The sequence below is a fragment of the Anser cygnoides genome, chromosome 5 (assembly GCF_040182565.1).
Source record: "Anser cygnoides isolate HZ-2024a breed goose chromosome 5, Taihu_goose_T2T_genome, whole genome shotgun sequence".
Classification (NCBI taxonomy): Eukaryota; Metazoa; Chordata; class Aves; order Anseriformes; family Anatidae; genus Anser; species Anser cygnoides.
In genome coordinates, this window is record NC_089877.1 from 36,723,698 (window position 1) to 36,740,260 (window position 16,563).

The 16,563-nt window shown below is 72.8% G+C and overlaps 3 protein-coding genes across 5 annotated transcripts; 2 read left to right on the forward strand and 1 right to left on the reverse strand.

Annotated features, from left to right (window-relative positions):
• Nucleotides 1-2: 2 nt before the first annotated feature.
• Nucleotides 3-16,286, reverse strand: ANKRD13D (ankyrin repeat domain 13D). 2 transcript variants are annotated; one of them, XM_066997881.1, is made up of 30 exons: nucleotides 16,075-16,286; nucleotides 15,448-15,583; nucleotides 15,233-15,357; nucleotides 14,894-14,939; nucleotides 14,678-14,821; nucleotides 14,275-14,464; nucleotides 14,121-14,187; nucleotides 13,961-14,042; nucleotides 13,618-13,679; nucleotides 13,409-13,539; nucleotides 13,170-13,327; nucleotides 12,954-13,085; nucleotides 12,646-12,809; nucleotides 12,452-12,531; nucleotides 11,572-12,193; nucleotides 10,845-10,882; nucleotides 10,574-10,727; nucleotides 9,934-10,052; nucleotides 9,794-9,865; nucleotides 9,611-9,676; nucleotides 8,918-9,106; nucleotides 8,464-8,557; nucleotides 8,259-8,387; nucleotides 8,133-8,179; nucleotides 7,903-8,049; nucleotides 7,314-7,514; nucleotides 6,849-7,119; nucleotides 1,260-1,386; nucleotides 1,074-1,191; nucleotides 3-743 (listed from the first exon to the last, which is right to left on the reverse strand). In XM_066997881.1, exons 1-30 carry the CDS (start codon nucleotides 16,162-16,164, stop codon nucleotides 341-343), a joined length of 4,404 nt encoding a protein of 1,467 aa, XP_066853982.1. In that variant the 5' UTR covers nucleotides 16,165-16,286; the 3' UTR covers nucleotides 3-340. The 2 variants fall into 2 exon arrangements, with proteins under 2 accessions (XP_066853982.1, XP_066853983.1); XM_066997882.1 differs by lacking the exons at nucleotides 3-743; nucleotides 1,074-1,191; nucleotides 1,260-1,386; ... (10 more) ...; nucleotides 10,574-10,727; nucleotides 10,845-10,882 and having other exon boundaries at nucleotides 11,826-12,221; nucleotides 16,075-16,280.
• Nucleotides 1,981-4,081, forward strand: LOC125180834 (glycine N-acyltransferase-like protein 3). Of its 2 annotated transcripts, XM_048053117.2 has the most exons (6): nucleotides 1,981-2,204; nucleotides 2,324-2,405; nucleotides 2,830-2,937; nucleotides 3,009-3,129; nucleotides 3,442-3,562; nucleotides 3,650-4,081. In XM_048053117.2, the coding sequence occupies exons 1-6, from the start codon at nucleotides 1,996-1,998 to the stop codon at nucleotides 4,068-4,070; spliced, it is 1,062 nt and encodes a 353-aa protein (XP_047909074.2). In that variant the 5' UTR covers nucleotides 1,981-1,995; the 3' UTR covers nucleotides 4,071-4,081. The 2 variants fall into 2 exon arrangements, with proteins under 2 accessions (XP_047909074.2, XP_066853989.1); XM_066997888.1 differs by lacking the exon at nucleotides 2,830-2,937.
• Nucleotides 4,123-5,641, forward strand: POLD4 (DNA polymerase delta 4, accessory subunit). The gene is made up of 4 exons (XM_066997891.1): nucleotides 4,123-4,262; nucleotides 4,456-4,732; nucleotides 4,816-4,927; nucleotides 5,006-5,641. The coding sequence occupies exons 2-4, from the start codon at nucleotides 4,459-4,461 to the stop codon at nucleotides 5,028-5,030; spliced, it is 411 nt and encodes a 136-aa protein (XP_066853992.1). The 5' UTR covers nucleotides 4,123-4,262; nucleotides 4,456-4,458; the 3' UTR covers nucleotides 5,031-5,641.
• Nucleotides 16,287-16,563: the final 277 nt, after the last annotated feature.

The following is a 16,563-nucleotide window of genomic DNA, read 5'->3' on the forward strand; positions in this document are numbered from 1 at the left end:
TGTTTATTTATTGGAGATGTTATTTATTAGGGTATTTATTGCAGAAGATCTATTCTTGTATTAACAAATAAAAGCCTTTCTCCAGTGCTGCCGCCGCACCCCCCCTCACCCCGCCCCAGCCCACACCGCACCGGGGGGGGGGGGGGGGGGGGGGGGCAAGGAGCCAGCACACGCCATCAGTAGGGACCAGAGTGAACGGGGGGCAGCTGCACCGGAATCCCCCTGGGGTTGTGGCGGTGCACGTGGGGCATGACAGGGAGCTCGCCGGGGGCCAGAATTCGGGTGGAAGCCCCCCCCCCCTTGGCCCGGTGGTGACACCCCCATCACGCCCCCCTGGGCACTACTGGGGGGTGCTGAGCAGCATGTAGAGGGTGCCGGGCTGGGGCAGGAAGCCGGTAGCACTCAGGGCGCGCAGGGAGGGCGTGTTGCAGGGCAGCACGCCGCAGTACACGGGGAAGCCACGGGCGTGCAGCCCCCGGCCCAGCGCGGCCAGCACCAGCCCGCTGAGCCCGCGGCCACGCCAGGCGGGCACGGTGTAGCCGTGGCTCAGGCAGCCCAGGGGGTCCACCAGGCTCCAGGAGAGCGGGCGCCCGCGGGGGTCCAGCAGGCAGGCGCTGGGCAGTGCCCGCACCAGCCCCTCTAGGAACCGGCGGCTGCGCCCCGTGCCCCCGAAGCTCCACGTGGCGTTGAGCAGTGGGACGTGGGACGGGGACAGCGGCGCCAGGCGCAGCCCCGCTGGGATCCTGCAACAGGGTGGGATGGCGGGGGGAAGGGGTCCCCGACGCCCTCAGTGGGGGTGGAGCAGGGACCCCCTCACCCAGTGCCACCTAAGGATGGGGTTGGGGACCCCCGTGCCACCCAGGAACGGGACTGGGGACCAACGGGACACACAGGGATGTGGGGACCACTGTGCCACTTGGATAGGATCAGGGGCCCCCCTGCCACCCGGGAATGGGACTGGGGACCCTGACGTCACCTGGGGCTGAGCCCGTCACCCCTCTGCCAGCTGGGGATGTGCCCAGGGACCCTTGTGCCCTCCCAGGGACGAGCCGAGCCCTCCCCCCCCAACTCACTGCACGCGGGACCGGGGCGGCTCAGGGCTCAGCATCGCTCGGTACCGGAAAGTCTTCATCCGCAGCCCCTTGGCCGCGGCCGCCTCGCGCACGGCCTCGTGCACCCCGTCCTGCATCCCTGGGGACAGCCCCGTCAGCCAGGCCAGCGCGGGGGGGCGTGGGCGCACGGCTCCCCGTCCTGCTCACCCTGCATCTGGAAGGCTCGGCTCCAGTCCACGGCCTCGGAGCTCCCCAGCACCGCCCGCCAGGCGCCCTCCTCGCGGTAGAACACGGCCAGCTGGTTGGCGTAGAAGTCCCCGGGGTCCGCCTGCTCCTGGGGGCACGGCGGGGACAGTGAGCACCCAGCGCGGCCGCCCCGACCCAGTCCCTTCCCCCCCCCCACCCAAGGGGCACCTCTGGGCGCAGGCGGGTGAGGACGACGGCGAAATCGGGCCACGAGTCCACCAGCACCTGGTGGGCAGCTGGGTTCCCCCGCGCCACCGTCATCACGGCCCCCAGCACCTGCAGGACGGGGTCAGCGTGGGGGGGGGGGGGGGCCGCGGCGGGGGGCGACGCCACGGGGTGGGCAACGGGGCCGAGCACGGCGATGGGGACACACGCACTGCCCGGTGTCCCCATCGCCGTCACAGCAAGGGGGGGTCCCCAGCACCGTTGGGGAGGCGGTGGGAGGTGCGGGGGGGGGGGTCAACCGGTCCTGTCACCGTCACGGCGATGGCACAGGGGTCCCCAGGGCCCGTGTCACCGTCAGTGCGGGAGGGATGAGGGAGGTACGGGGGGGTCCTCTGGTCCCGGTCACCGTCACGGCGATGGCACGGGGGTCCCCAGGTGCCCCCCCAGCCCCGTCACCGGCAGGGAGGCGGGCAGGCTCCTCCGCAGGGCGCCCTCCAGGCGCTGCAGCTGCCCGGGGCACGTCAGGATCCGCATGGCTCCGCACCGGGGCAGGCTGCACCGCCGCCGCTCAGTCCCCGCGGCACCGGGGGGGCACGGGAGGGCACGGGGGGGGCGCCGCTACGTGTCCCGGGCACGCGGGGACGGGCCCTGCCCACCGCCCGCCCCGGGCACGGGGCACTCGCCCGGCCGTGACGGTCGCCCCGGGACCTGCCGGTGTTACCGCCTGCCCGCAGCCCCCGGGTGAGTGCCGCGGGGACCGGGGAGCCCCGGGGGGGGCGGCCGGGACCGAGGTGCCCGGGGGTGCCCGGGGGTGCCCGGGGGTCCCCATCCGCCCCCCGCTACCGCCGGTGTCCGGGCAGGGCCATGCTGATCCTGCGGTGCCCGGCCCGGCTGCAGTGCCTGGAGGACGCCCTGCGGAGGAGCCTGCCCCGCGCCCTGCCGGTGAGCGCCCCGCCGCCGCCACCCCCGGCCCGCACCGGGACCCCGCCGACCCCCGCCCCGACCCCCGCGGGCCCCGCGGGCATCCCGCGCCAGCCAATCACGGCCCGGACGGGCTCTGCCCCAGCCAATGGCAGCCCGGCCTGCTTCCAGCCGGCCAATCCCCTCCCGGGTCCGCACCGGCCCCGGCCTTACCGGTGCCACCTCCCCCACGCCCCCTGCCCGCCCCTCCGGTTGGCCCCGCCCCTCCGGTTGGCCCCGCCCCCAACCACGACCTGGCACCAGGCCCCGCCCCCCTCCGCCTTCACCCCCCGCACCCCGCAGGAGGGCGGCCATCTTAGGTGAGGGCAGGGAGCCCGGGGCAAGCGAGGCCGTGCTGCCCGGGGGGCCCCCGACGGCCGCCCCGTCGCTGACGCCCGCCCCACAGGTGTACGGCGCCGTGCTGAACATCAACCGCGGCAACCCGGGGGACTTCGAGGTCGCAGTAGATGCCTGGCCTGACTTTGGCGCCGTGCTGGCGCGGCGCAGCGGAGAGGTGGCTGGCGGGCGCTCGGGGCGCGGGGCTGTGGCTGTGCCAGGGGGGCTCAGCCCAGCCCTGCCCTACAGGCACCAGTGGACGACTGCTACTGGAACCTGCAGGCGGCCTTCTACCGGGACGTGGGCGCCTACCGGGCCCTGCTGGAGACCCCGGGCTGCCTGCGCTGGGATGCTGCCTTCCACATCTTCGGTGGCTCCAGGGCACCGAGGGGCTGGGGTGGTGGGGACACTGGGAGCCTGGGTCGGCGGGGCTTGGGACACCAGTTGGTGCTGTGGGCAGGAATGGGTGGGTGCTGATGGGCACTGGGGTGCTGGATGCACTGGGGATGTGAGTTGGGGCACTGCGGGTGTACCAAGGGCAGGGACTGGGTGAGCAGGGTCCCTGGGGAGTGTGCTGGGGGAGGAGAGAGGGGCAGTGGGGGGTCCTTGGGGATGCTGGGGGGCACGGTCAGAAGGCACAGGGACAGGGAGGAGTGGGGCACCTGCTGCTGCCGCCCCCCAGGGCTGCAGGATGGGGTGGCCACAGTGTCCCAGGACATTGCAGCAGCCAAGGGCGTAGAGCTGGAGGTGACTGAGTACTACACATACCTGCACCCCGACCCCAGCACCCTACCTGAGCCACAGTGAGCACCATCCCCATCCCGTCCGTGTCCCAATCCCTGTCCCGTCGCCGTCCCGCCACCGCCCACGTCCCGTCCCTCTCCCCGCAGGCTGGACCCCGACGTGCGGGTGGGCACGCTGAGCCCGGCCCACGCGGAGCTGCTGGACGCGACGTGGGCGTACGGGGGGAATGCGCGGAGCCGCCAGTACCTGGGGGAGCTGCTGGAGCGCTTCCCCAGCCTGTGCCTGCTGGACCGGGCCGGCGAGCCGCTCTGCTGGGTGCTGACCGACGGCTTCGCGGCGGGGGCGCACGGCTTCACCCTGCCCTCCCAGCGCCGCCGCGGCCTCATGCGGGTGCTGACCGTCCTGGCCGCCCGCCGGGCGCTGGCCCGAGGCTTCCCCACCTACGGGCACACGGCCACGGGCAACGGCGCCATGCAGCGGCTGCAGGAGGCGCTGGGGCACCGCCGCCTGCCCGGGCTGTGCCGCTTCGTCCTGCACAACCCCGCCCTGGCGCGGGCCGCGCCCTGACCCCCCCCCCCCCCCCCCCCCCCCGGGGAAAAAACACACGCAGGAAAAATAAAAGCAGAAATAAAGCCGCAACGCCCCAACACCCGCGGGGCCGGGGCCGGCCCTCCGGGGACCGTGTCGGCGCCGGGGGGGGCACAAACAGGCGCCCTTCCGGGGGGGGCGGGAGAGGCAGAGCGGCGGGGAACGCGCGGGGTGAGTCACGGCGGGGGGGGCGGCACCGGGACACCGGGGGGGGGGGGGGGACACCGGGGTTGTGCGACGGCGGCCGGGGGCAGCGGTGGAGGAGAGGGGACAGAACAGCCGGGGGGGGCTCGGGAACAGCGGGGGGGGGGGGCGGCGCCGTGCCGTGCCGTGCCGTGCCGTGCCGCAGCCGCCCCGTCCGCAGGCCATGGAGCGCACCGGGCTCATCACCGACTCCTTCCCACGGCGGCACCGGCGGCCGGGGCGCGCCGAGAGCAAGGACGGCCCCGCGGCGCGGCGGGGGGAGCGCGGCAAGGGGCGGGGGCGGCGGGCGGGGCCCGCTGTCGTTCCGCCCCCCCGCCCCCCGCCCTTACCCACGCAGGAGGCCGCCCAGGAGCCCCCGTCGCCCCCCCGGCCCCCCCCGGATCTCCTGGACATGCTGCGGCGCTTCGACCTGGCCTGGGAGTACGGCCCCTGCACGGGTGAGCGCCCCCCGAGCCCCCCTCCCAAGGCCGCCCAGCGACCCTCCCCAGTTCATAACGCCCCCCCCCGTGTTCCCCCACAGGCATCACCCGCCTGCAGCGCTGGGAGCGGGCGCAAGCGCTGGGACTGAGCCCCCCGTTCCCAGTCCGTGACGCCCTCCTGGAGCATTGCGATGACCCCGCAGTCACCTACAGGTGTGTATGGGACCGGGGTGGGCTTCTGGGGACAGCGGGGACCGGGGGCTGCTCGCTGATCCTGTTCTATCCCCCCAGCCTCTGGCATGAGTATGGGCTCTGAGCCAGCGGAGGGATGCGGAGTAAAGGCTGGTGTGGATGAGGTGGCTGCAGCGTGGCGTGTGCGCTGGGAGAAGTGAGCCGAGAGGCTGTAGGGGCACAGAGCTTTGATGCCAGCACCGGGGTCCTGCGGCATGACACCTGGTGGCATCGTGCCGCAGGACCCCGGTGCTGGCCAGCCTCCCCTGCCCTGCGTGGGGATGATGGCAGTGGCGATGCAAGGCGCCTGGTAGCAAGGATGAGAGCTCAAGGGGGAACAGGGATGAGAGGTAGAGGAGTGCTGGCGGGGGGCTTGCAGGTGAGAAGAGGGACAGCGGGGGGGGAAGAAGGACAGCTAAGGAGGAGAAGGGACGCAGGCAGAGGTGTCCCTTCCTAGGTGACCATACCGCGCATCCCCCGTAGAGCTGAGGTGACCGGGGTAGTGGCAATGCCAGAAACATTTGGATGGGGCCATTTGGACAGCCCACGGGAGCCTGCATCGCATCTGCCTCCCAGAGGCGTTGGGGGGGGGGGGGTTAGTCCTGTGGGATTCATTTGATTATTAGTAGTTTTGCTGTTTAATAGCGTGCAGAATCGTGTAAGCACAAATTAATAAAAGAGTGAGTTTGTTAATTATTTAGGCTATTGGTTACTTAATTTATTGGCTTCCTGGCAGGCCGTTGGCACACCACCGAAGCATGTCGGTTACGTGCCAGCGGAGCGGTGCAGCCAGCCGCCGTGAGACCCGGGCCCGGCCCCGCACCCTTCGGCCTGCCTCGTCCCGCTGTGGGGGCTCCAGGCAGCTCTCTGCATGCAGGGCCCCGCGGGGGCGGACGGGGGGCGCCTTCCCCACCGGGCCGGCCCCGGTTCCTACAGACTGCAGTCTTCACACCCACCCCCCGCCCCGGCCTCGCACAAGATGGCGCCGCAGCCGCCCTCCGCCTGGACCACATTTCCCATGAGGCCCGCGGGCGGAGGAGCCGGGCGGGCGCGGCAGCAGCGCGCAAGGGCTGCCGGGAGTTGTAGTGCGCGGCTCCTCCTCCCCAAGCTGCCCCGGCCCCCAGGGACATGGTGTACCCCTCCTGCTGCTGGCAGCACTGGCGTTACCCCACACCTCCCTCACGGGAGCCCCACGCCTGTCTCCACCGACCTCAGCCCCTCACTGCGAGCCCCCCCGGCAGAGGCAGGGTCCCCACACCAGCGACGTGCATTACGTGCTTTATTGTCAGGCTGGTGCCGTGCTGGTGCAGGGGGCCGGCGTGGCGAGGTGGGGGCCGGCGTGGCGAGGTGGGGCCCGGGGGCTGTATCACCCCCCAGGGGTGCAGCAGGGCCCCGGGCAGGGGGGTAAAGCAGTGCTACCCCATGCCCCGCAGTGCAGGCCGGGGGGGGGCAGCAGGCCCCCACCCTGCCCCATCCCCTGGTGCCATTGCAGGGGGCCTGCCCCTTGTCCTCCTCCCCGCTGGGACTAGGGGGCAAGGGGTGAGGTGCGGTCAAGGGCAGGGTCGCAGCCGGAGGCAGGTGGGCTGTGGTCTTCTGCGCAGGCTGGGCCTCCATCCACACTGGCCTGGCGCACTACGCGCCGGGGCCGGGAGCTGGGCCGTGCCCCCAGGGGTGACCCCCCTGGACCCCCGGGGTCCCCCGGCACCTCTGTGGCCTCAAACACCTGCGGGAAGCAGGAGGGGCTTCCAGACAGAGCTGCTTCGCCCCACGGCCCCCAGCATCCCCAGTCCAGCACTATGTACCCGTGCCCCCACCATGGTCAGCGTCCCACCGGCCACGCTCCGTGCCACAGCCTCACCCTGCCCACGAACCTCCCCCCGGTGCCCCCTGCCCTGGCACTCACCTCCCCACCAAGGGGCTCCTCCAGCAGCTCGTGGGGCTGTGGGGACTCCATCAGGCTGATGCTCCGCATGACGGCACAGAGGGAGATGCGGGGGCGCTGGGGTGCCCCCGACAGCCCCGGCCCCGCCGGGTGCCTGCTCGCCTCCTCGGGAGGCTGCGGGGACGGGGCTCGGGGCTCGGGCCTGGCAACCTCGTCCCCTGGTGCAGCCTCCTCCGGCTCAGGCTGGGACGCGCGCTCTGCCGCCCGGGGCTCCCAGAGGACGCTGTGCCGGCTGCCACGGGAGCACCCGCGGTCACCCGCTGCCCTGGCCCCGTCCCCTGCCGGTGAGGGCGGGGCTCCCACAGGCCAGAGGGGCGTGGCCTCATATGACCCCACCCCCACCGACTGCTGGGGGCGTGGTCACAGCACGCCCCACCCACGGGGCGTGGCCTCGATAACCCCGCCCAATCCTCTCGCCCCGCCCACCTGGCGCTCAGGATGCCCTGGTAGAAGTCAAGCTGGCGCATGAAGCCGGGGTTGGGCAGGACGCCGGGGCGGCAGCGCCGGACGTGCCGCAGTGCCCGCTCCAGGGGCCACCCGAACTCCTTCATGGCGTAGGCCAGCACTGTGGCTGCCGAGCGGCTCAGCCCCATGCGGCAGTGCACCAGCGCCCGGCCCCCGCGGGCCCTGCGGCAGCCTCACTGCGACACAGCTCCTGGCGTCCCCGGGGACCCCGGCGTCCCCAGGGACCCCAGGACCCTCAGCTGCCCAGCTCCCAGTGCCACCCATGGCCCCAGTGCTTCCCTGCCCCATGGTTCCACGTGTCCCCAAGGACCCCTTGCCCAATGGACCCCTTGTCCCTAACGCCCCCAGTGTCCACAGAGAGCCAGTGACCCAGAGTCCCTCACCTTCCAGCATCCCCCAGGGCCCCCAGCACCTCAGCCATCAAGATGCTCCCTCCCTGCGCCCCTCTGCCTCGCCAGTCCTGCCCTAGTACCCCCACTGAGCCCGCCACGCTCCATGCCCTGGTGACCCCTGCCCCACCACATCCCCGGCACACCCTGTCCCCACTGACTTGACGTTGGAGAGGAAGAGGAAGGTATCGTTCCAGTGGGGCAGGAGCTCAGCCGCCTCCTCGTCATACACCCGCACGTTCATGTAGGTGAACAGTGCCGGGAAGAAGTTGTCGATCTCCCGTGCCACATTCAGGATGTGGGTGATGCTGCAGAGTGCAGGCAGGGGGGATCGGGGCCGTGCCCCCCATTGCCCCCATGCCTGCCCCGCTACGGATGGCCCCTCGCGCACCGGTTCTGCTGCAGCTCCTCCAGGTTGGCAGCGTTCCACTCGGAGCCCTGTGCCAGCGGTGATGGTTGGGGACAGCCCCTCCTGCGCCCCACCCGTGCCCTGCCCACGCGCTGCCCCACTGCCCACCAGGTAGAGGTGCGGGAAGACGCAGGAGGGCCGGTCCATCTGCGCCAGCACCAGCAGCATCTCGTTGTCGATGAAGTCCTTGTGCTGGGCCAGGCTGCGCCCCGTGCGCCGCTCCAGCTCCGTCCGCACCTGGCACCGCAGGGGGTGAGGGATGCGGACGGGACCCCCCCCCGTGCCCCATCCCGCCCCCGGCCCCAGCACCCACCTCCTTGGAGGTGACGCTCTCCAGGTCAGCGGAGGCCAGGACGTCGCGCAGCAGCGCCCGCACCGCCTGCTCCGTCAGCTCCGGCACCGCCGGCCTGGCACCGCCGCAGCACCTCAGCACGTGCCCCGACCCCTCCCAAGCCCCGCCCACTTCCTTCAAGCCCCGCCCCCGATACGCAGACCCCACCCCCGCAGCCCCGCCCCCACAAGCCCCGCCCCTCCCACAAGCCCCGCCCCCTCCCACAAGCCCCGCCCCTCCCACAAGCCCCGCCCCCTCCCACAAGCCCCGCCCCCTCCCACAAGCCCCGCCCCCGCAGCCCCGCCCCCACAAGCCCCGCCCCCCACAAGCCCCGCCCCCTCCCACAAGCCCCGCCCCCTCCCACAAGCCCCGCCCCCCTCCCACAAGCCCCGCCCCCAGCCCTATCCCAGGGGCACAGCACAGGGCCCGGGCTTACCCCGGGGGCTGGGGGGAGCCGGGGCGCACGGACTCCAGGTCGGCCATGGCCAGCCACTCGTTGAGGCAGCTCTGCTCCGAGCTCAGCGCAGCCGCGTAGTCCCGGGCCCAGAGCAGCGCAGGGCCCCCGGGGATGTGCCCCCCGCGGTCCGCCTGCTCGCAGGCTCGGTGCAGCTCCTGCAGCACGGCCCTGCCGCACAGGAGCCTGGCACGCGGCCCCCTCGCCCTGCCCGCACCGCGGCCTCCTCCCAGGACCTCATCTCCCAGCCCCACACGTCCCCGGTCATGGTGCCTGTGACGTCGCCTCACGGCCTCATGTCCTCTGCCCACGTCCAAAGCCCATCCACACATCCCCTGCTCACACCTGTGTCCATGGTGGTGCCCACACCTCCCGTGCACATGTCCCCAATGCCATAGTGGTGCCCACGTCCCCCATGACATAGTGGTGCCCATGTCCCCTGTGCCATAGTCCTGCCCATGTCCCCCATGCCCACATCCCCCGTGCCATAGTGGTGCCCAAGTCCCCCATGCCATAGTGGTGCCCAAGTCCCCCATGTCCACATCCCCTGTGCCATAGTGGCTCCCACACCTGTCATGCCCATGTTCCCCATGCCACAGTGGTGCCCACTTCCCTCATGCCCACGGTGATACCCACATCCCCCATGCCCGCGGTGGTGCCCAGCAGCTGGCTCACCACATGGTCTGGACAGAGATGGGCTTGAAGATTCGGGTCTGCCCCCCAGACATCACGCTGAACCCCCTGGGCACCGCAGGGACACACACGGGTCAGGGTGGTCACCCCTGCCCCACTCCTTCCTGCAGGTTCTGTCCATCCCACCAGCCCCCTCTCCCCCCCTTCCAGGAGGCTCCCCCTTACCCGTCACCATCGAGGAAGACCTGGGTGTCACTCCAGAGGGGCAGCACCATGCCCAGGGTGCAATGGGTGGACCTGGGGTGGGCAGAGGTCAGGGGGGCACGGCTGCCTCTACCCCACCCCAGTCTCCCAGCTTCACTCACCCCTCGTGTGGGAAGTCCACACCCAGCAGCACCGTCTGGCCCTCGGCACCTGCCTCCTCCGGCCGCACCACCAGCAGGTACCTCACCCGCTGCGGCCGCACCGACTCTAGCCGCACCGCCTGGGATGGGGGAGGCTGAGGGGAGACCCTGCACCCCCGGGGCAGCACGGCTGCTCTGCCCCCCGCGCCCATGGGGCTGGGGATGACCTGCAAGCACCCTGGGGGCACGCTGGGCCCCAATGCATCCCCAATCCTGTTGCCATCACCATTGCTGTCTGCATCCCATCACCTCCCCATCCATCCCATCCCATCCCAGTCTCGTGCCTGTCCCCTGCCCGTCCCTATTGCCATCCCCATCCTGACCCATCCTGTCCCAGTCCTACCCTATCCACATCCCATCCTCGTTACCATTCTCATTGCCATCCATATCCTGTCCCCATCCCTGCTTCACTCCCATCCTCATCCTCATTTTGTCCCTATTCCCATCCCATCAGCACCTGCATCCTCATCCCATCTGTGTCCACATCTGCATCCCGGTCTCCATCCTGTCCCCATCCCATCCTCATCCCCGTTATTTCCATGTCACCGTCCCCATCCCGTTCTCATCCCATCCCACCCCTGGGGAGGTGGCCATGCCCTACCAGACGGATGGCATCCTGGGGACGCAGCAGCTGCATCATGAGCTGGAGGTGCTGCTCCTGCCGCCCCGGGGGCGCAGCTGGGGGGGGCTCAGCCACCAGCGGCTCCTCGGCAGGCAGCAGCAAGGCAGCTCCCTTGACCATGACGAAACTCTGCCTGGGGCAGCAGGGCTTTGAGCAGGACGGGGGGCAGCAGCGGGGAGGGGACAATGCTGTCCCATCCCCACCCCAGTGCCCCAGGCCCCCATCCCCTGGCTTGGGGACCCCTTCTCACCGCCTCTGCAGCTGGCCGCGCCTGGGCACATTGTCCTCCTGCAAACGTGGGGGGGCAGTGCCCCAAGGGGAGCATGACCATGGGCATGACCATCGGCGCCCTTTGACAGCGACACCCTGCCCCTCCCCCCCCCCCCCACCCCCAGCATGGGCACAGCAGGGTCCCATGGGGATTGGGGAGGGGTCCCTGGGAGCTGAGACCCCTGGGGAGCTGGAGTGCGGGGTCCTCACCCCAGTTCCCCCTCCCACGCTGGGCGCTGCCCAGGGGAAGTGCTCACAGGGGCTGTGCACCCCGATAAGGCCCAGCGGTCGGTGCGGGGGGGCGGGTATGGGCTGGGAGCTACTGGGACAACCTGTGCCCAACTGGGAGGCACTGGGCCAGCCCCCGACTGCCGTGGGAGTCACTGGGACAGCCCCTCCAGCCAGCGGGATCCAGGGGGGCAGCCCCCCCAGCGAACATACTGGGAGCACTGGGGACGAGCGTGGCTTTACTGGGAGCAGCTGAGGACCGCGACCCCTGCTGTGCTCACCGGGCAGCCCCCGACCGCGTGCTGGGAGCGGACGAGAGGGGCCCGAAACCGCGGCGGCCCCGGGAGCGGTGGGGGCAGCCCGCAGCTCCGCCACCCCCCCGCGGCGGCAGGGCCCGTCCCAGTCCCGTCCCGTCCCGTCCCGGCAGCACCCGGCGGCCCGCCCCGTCCCGTCCCGTCCCGCCCCGGCCCCGCACTCACCGCGGACCCCCCCGCCCGCCGCACGGTGACCAGCGCCATGCCCCCGCCGCGCCGCCCCGCACCAGGAAGCGCCGCCGCCGCCGCTGCCCCGCCCGCGGCGGGCACGGGAACGGCCCGGGAGCGGCAGCGGGCACGGCCCCGCCCCGGCCCCGCCCCCGCGGCCCCGGGGCAGCCCCTCCGGGGGCACGGGGCCAGATCGGGGGGAGGGAGCCCCCCCGGGACGCCCCGCGGCCAGGCACAGTCGGACACAGCGCTGTGTGTAGGTCTGTATGTATAGCGTATGTACATCCGCGAGGGACCCCCCCCCCAGCCCCGCGGGGTCACCGCACAGCACCGGGGGGGGCCGTGCCGGGCCCGGCGGGGTGCGGGGGGCAGGAGGGTCCCGGGGCCGGGCCCCCCCGCGCTACTTGTCGGTGAGGGAGAGGCGCAGGATGCGCTGCAGCTCCTCGTCCTCCTCCCGCCGGCGCCGCTCGCGCTCCTCCTGCTCCTGCTCCGACAGCGCCATGGCCAGCCGCAGCTGCTCCGCGAAGCTGCCGTAGCCGGGGGGCGCCGGGGGGGGGGCGCCGCCGCCGCCGCCTGCCCCGGGTGGGGGCCCCGCCGGGGGGGCGGCGCCGGGCCCCGCCTGCAGCAGCAGGCTCTCCTGCAGCGCCCTGCGGGACAGCGCTGAGGCCACGCCCCCGAGCAAGCCCCGCCCACACCCCGTCAAGCCCCGCCCCTCCGAACAAGCCACGCCCCCACCCCCGTAGCCCCGCCCACCCACCCAGCCCCACCCAGACACCTTCGAGCCCCTCCCCTTCCCGCCAAGCCCCGCCCCCCTCCGGGCGCGGTGGGCGGGGCTTCCCCACAGACCCCGCCCCCCCGCCCGTGGGCGGAGCCTCACCGCTCCAGCTGCAGCTCCTCGTCGTAGGGCGGGGGGCGGGCGCCGGGCCGCGTGTTGGTCAGCGCCTCCCACACCGTCACCTGCGTGGGGGCGGGGCCTCGTAGAAAGGGGGCGGGGCCTGGTGGGGCGTGGCCTCTCCCGGGGGGCGTGGCCTCTCCCGGGGGCGTGGCCTCTCCCGGGGGGCGGGGCCTCACCTGGTCGGTCTCGGTGCCGGCGTCGAGCAGGCTCTGCTGGATGGCGAACTGCAGCAGGTCGTCGTCCTCGTCCCGCAGGGGCTCGCTGCGCCCCGCGCCCAGCACCGTGTAGCCCGGCGGCACCTCGAACACCCCCGGCTCCACCTCGCACGGGAAGGGCCAGCCTGCGGCACCGCCACCGCTGGGGGCACCGCCACCGCCTGGGGGGGTCCCCCCAGCACCCCGCACTCACGCCACCCCCAGGGGGATCCCCCCCACACCCCCCGCCCCGATGCCCCCACACCCCCCAGGGCACCCCCATCGCTCACCTCCAGGGCCGGTGGGCTGCGCGCCGGGGGGCTGGGCGGGGGCGCAGACCCGCACGGAGCCCAGCGGCTGGTCGCAGCCACAGAGGTTGCTGAAGGTGATGCGGGCGTTGAGGACGTGGAAGAGGGGGATCTCTGGGGGCACCGGGGGGTCAGCAGCCCCATGCCGGGCAGGCCCTGCCCCTCCCGCAGCCCCCAGCCTCGCAGCCCCAACCTCACCGATCTTGACGGGGAAGCCAGGGGGCAGCTTGAGGGTGATGAAGTCGCGCAGCTTGGCGAAGTGGGCGTTGGAGATGGCCATCAGGTCGATGATGGGCGTCACCTGCTCCGCCAGTGACAGCGGGTGCTGCTCGCATAGCCACAGCGTCGCCTTGAACCTGCCCGGGCACCGGTGTGGGCACAGGGACCCCCCCGCACCCCACCACCATGGCCTGCCTTCCCCCGGCCCCGGTGCTCACCTCTGCACCTTGCTGGACACCTCGATAGGGCGCCCGATGTTGCGGGCCTCCAGGTCAAAGTGTGGGTCGAAGTACTCCTCGGGGGTGATGGCCGTGGGGTTGGTGGGGCTGGCCGCCTGCAGCACGGGTGCCTGGGGAGGGCGTGGGGGGGGCACAGCTCAGCCCTGCCCCGCCCTGCATCACCCCCAGGCCCCCTGCCCACTGCTCACCCCGTTGTGGGTGCCGTGCTGCTGCGCCAGGCCCAGGAAGGAGTGAAAGGGAGTCCTGGAGCCTGCAGGGAGACCCCGAGGTGCAGGGGGTAGTGCAGGCAGGCACGGTGCACCCCGCACGGTGCCCCACATCACCCCCACGTGCTGCCCCACACCGCCACCCACGCTGCCCCATACCACTCCTGCACGCCGCCCGACATCGCTCCACACAACGCCCAACGTCACCCTGCAGGCTGCCCCGTCACCCCGCAAGCACTGCACCCAGGAAGGAGGAGGGCCTTGACCCGGGAGGGGGGTGGGCCCCCACTGCAGGCAGCCCCCCCTTGGTCGCTGGGGCTGTCACCTTTGCTGCGTGACTTGTCCTGGTCAGAGAGGTGCTCGGTCCTGGTCTTGGTGACCAGCTCCACGTTGCTGGCGCTGTACACCTGCAGAGACAAGACACAAGGACAGGGTCAGCCCTGGGGTCACCACAGCCCCCCTGCCCCCCGCCCCACTAGGCGCACCTTGGCCTCGTAGCCACTGACCACCTCCATCTTCTCCGAGCGCCAGCCCCAGATCCCCGACTTGTTCCTGGGAAGGGGTGTGGAGGCATCAGGCCCGCGGCCACCTCACCTGTGCCCTGCCAGCCTCCCCGCCACGAGCACCCCCCCCACGCACCGCTCAAAGGCAATGTTCCTCGTGTCGAGGTGCGTGGAGACGATGGGCGACGTCAGCCGCCCAGCCACGTGCTCCTCTGAGGGCTGCATGGCCGCCAGCAGCAGGTCGGGCTCATGCAAGGCCAGCGCCAGCGTCTCGGTGTAGACCACCTGCTTGTCGTGGTCCACCTCCATCACCACTGCCCCCTCCTCTGCGCGTGGGGAAGGGGGTCAGTGCCTGCCCCTGGCCCCACCATTCCCACTGCGGGGACAGGAACCCCCGGCACCCAGACTGCCCCTGCCCCTGGGGGCATCTGGGGTCTCCGTAGGGGATCCGGCGTCCTTATGGGTGAGTACGTGCAATGCACGGGCGCCGGGGGGACCCCTGGGGGGTGGTTGCAGGGTCTGAGGGTGCTGGAGCCAACCTTCTCCCTTGAAGATGTAGCTGCGGCGGCCCCGCTGCCACGTCATGTGCTCGAAGCCCAGCAGCGTGGTGTCAACCCGGAGGCTCTCGCCCCGCTTCCAGACTCGGTAGACGTCGCTGGGGCACACCTTGGAGACCAGCGGCACTGCGGCACCGGCACCCGTCAGCAGCACGGTGGGGGCGGCCCCCCCCGGCCCCAGCCCCCGGCCCTGCTCACCCCAGCTCGTGAACTCCCACTTCATCTCCACGTAGAAGTCGGAGGCCTGGAAGAGATGAAGGCGTCACAGGGCAGAGGGGTGACACGGCAGGGGGCTGCAGCAAGGGGGTCCCAGCCGGGAGCCCTGGGTGGGTGGAACAGAGCCCCAGTGGGGATCCTCGGCAGAGGCCGAATTGCGGGTAGGGGATCTGGGGGACAACCAATCGGGGGATCCTGGGGGAGATGGGGGTCCTGTGGGGGGCCCCAGGAGCTCGCCAGCAGCCTCCGTGACCCCCACTCCCCAGCCTGGCGGGACCCCAGCGCCAGCGGTGCCCGGTGCCCACCCCGGCAGGGCCGTACCCGACGCAGCTTGCTGAGCAGCTCGGGGATGCCGGCGAGCCGCCGTGTCGCTCGCTGGTAGTCGCGGTACTGGAGCACCAGCTGCACCATCTCGGGGTCCCCCGTGCTCACCGCCTCCTGCAGCACTGGGGCACGGGGTGCCATCAGCCGGGCACCACCAGCGCCGGTGTCCCTGCACCTCCCGCCCTGCGCCGGCGGCCCCCGTGCCCACGTACCTGTCCAGCCGTTGGCGTTCTCCCGGCCCACGTTGGCGTTGTGCCGCAGCAGCACCCGCGCCGACTCCAGGTGGCCGAGGGACACGGCCAATTCCAGCGGGGTCCGGCCACGGGGGTCCATCAGCTCCACATCGTGCTGCGGGCACGGGCAGGGTCATCCAGGCACCCCGTGCCCTCCCCGTCACCCCACGCAGCCTGGTGCTGCCCCCAGCCCCCCCAGCTCCCCGCGCTCCCATCCTGGAGCCCCGCGCCCCCAGCTCCCCCCTGTCCCCAGCAGCCCCCGAGCGCTCCCACCCCCAGTCCCTCCGTCCCAACGCGCCCAGCCCTGTCCCCCCCAGCGCTCCCCGTCCCCCGGTGCCCCAGCACCCTGTCCCGGTGTCCCCGGTCCCGCCGGTGCCCGCAGCCTCCCCGTCTCCCCCCTCTCCCAGTCCCCAGAGCCACCCCAGCGCCTCCGGTCCCCTCCTATGCCGGAGCCCCCTCCCGCAGCTCCCAGCGCCCCGTCCCCGCCTGTCCCGGCGCTCCCCAGCGCCCTCCCGCCCCCCCCGGTGCCCGGTGCCCGCGGTGCGGAGCCTCTCGGTGTCCCCCCCCGCCCCCCCCCCGACCCCTCGGCGGGAGCGCGGCGCCCACCGATCCGGAGCGCAGGGCGCTGTCCAGCGCCTGGTGCCGGTTGTGCCAGACGAGGCGGTGCAGCGGGAAGGTGTCGGCGGCCCGGGCCATCCCGACACCATGTCCCCGGGGGGGGGGCCGCGCCGGGCCGGGCAGCGCGCGGGGGGACGGGCCGCAGCTCCGGGCCTGCCCGCAATGGCTGCGCGCGGGGGCGGCGGCGGCGGCGGCGCAGCGCGGCGGCGCGGGGCGGGGCCGGCACCGGGCACGGCGGCCGGGAGCACCGGGCCCGCAACCGGCGCCGCGGAGCCGGCTCACGGCACCGGGCACCGGGGCACCGAGGGCCCGGCCCCAGCACCGCCCCCGGCTCCGGGACCAACCCCCCCAGACCCCATCCCAGCGGGGGCCTCGGTGCCCCGGGGACTCCCCCAACCCCCCCGCCCCGTCCCGTCCCCGCGCCCCCCGGCGCCGCCTCGTCCCGTCCCGTCCCGTCCCGTCCCGTCCCGTCCCGCC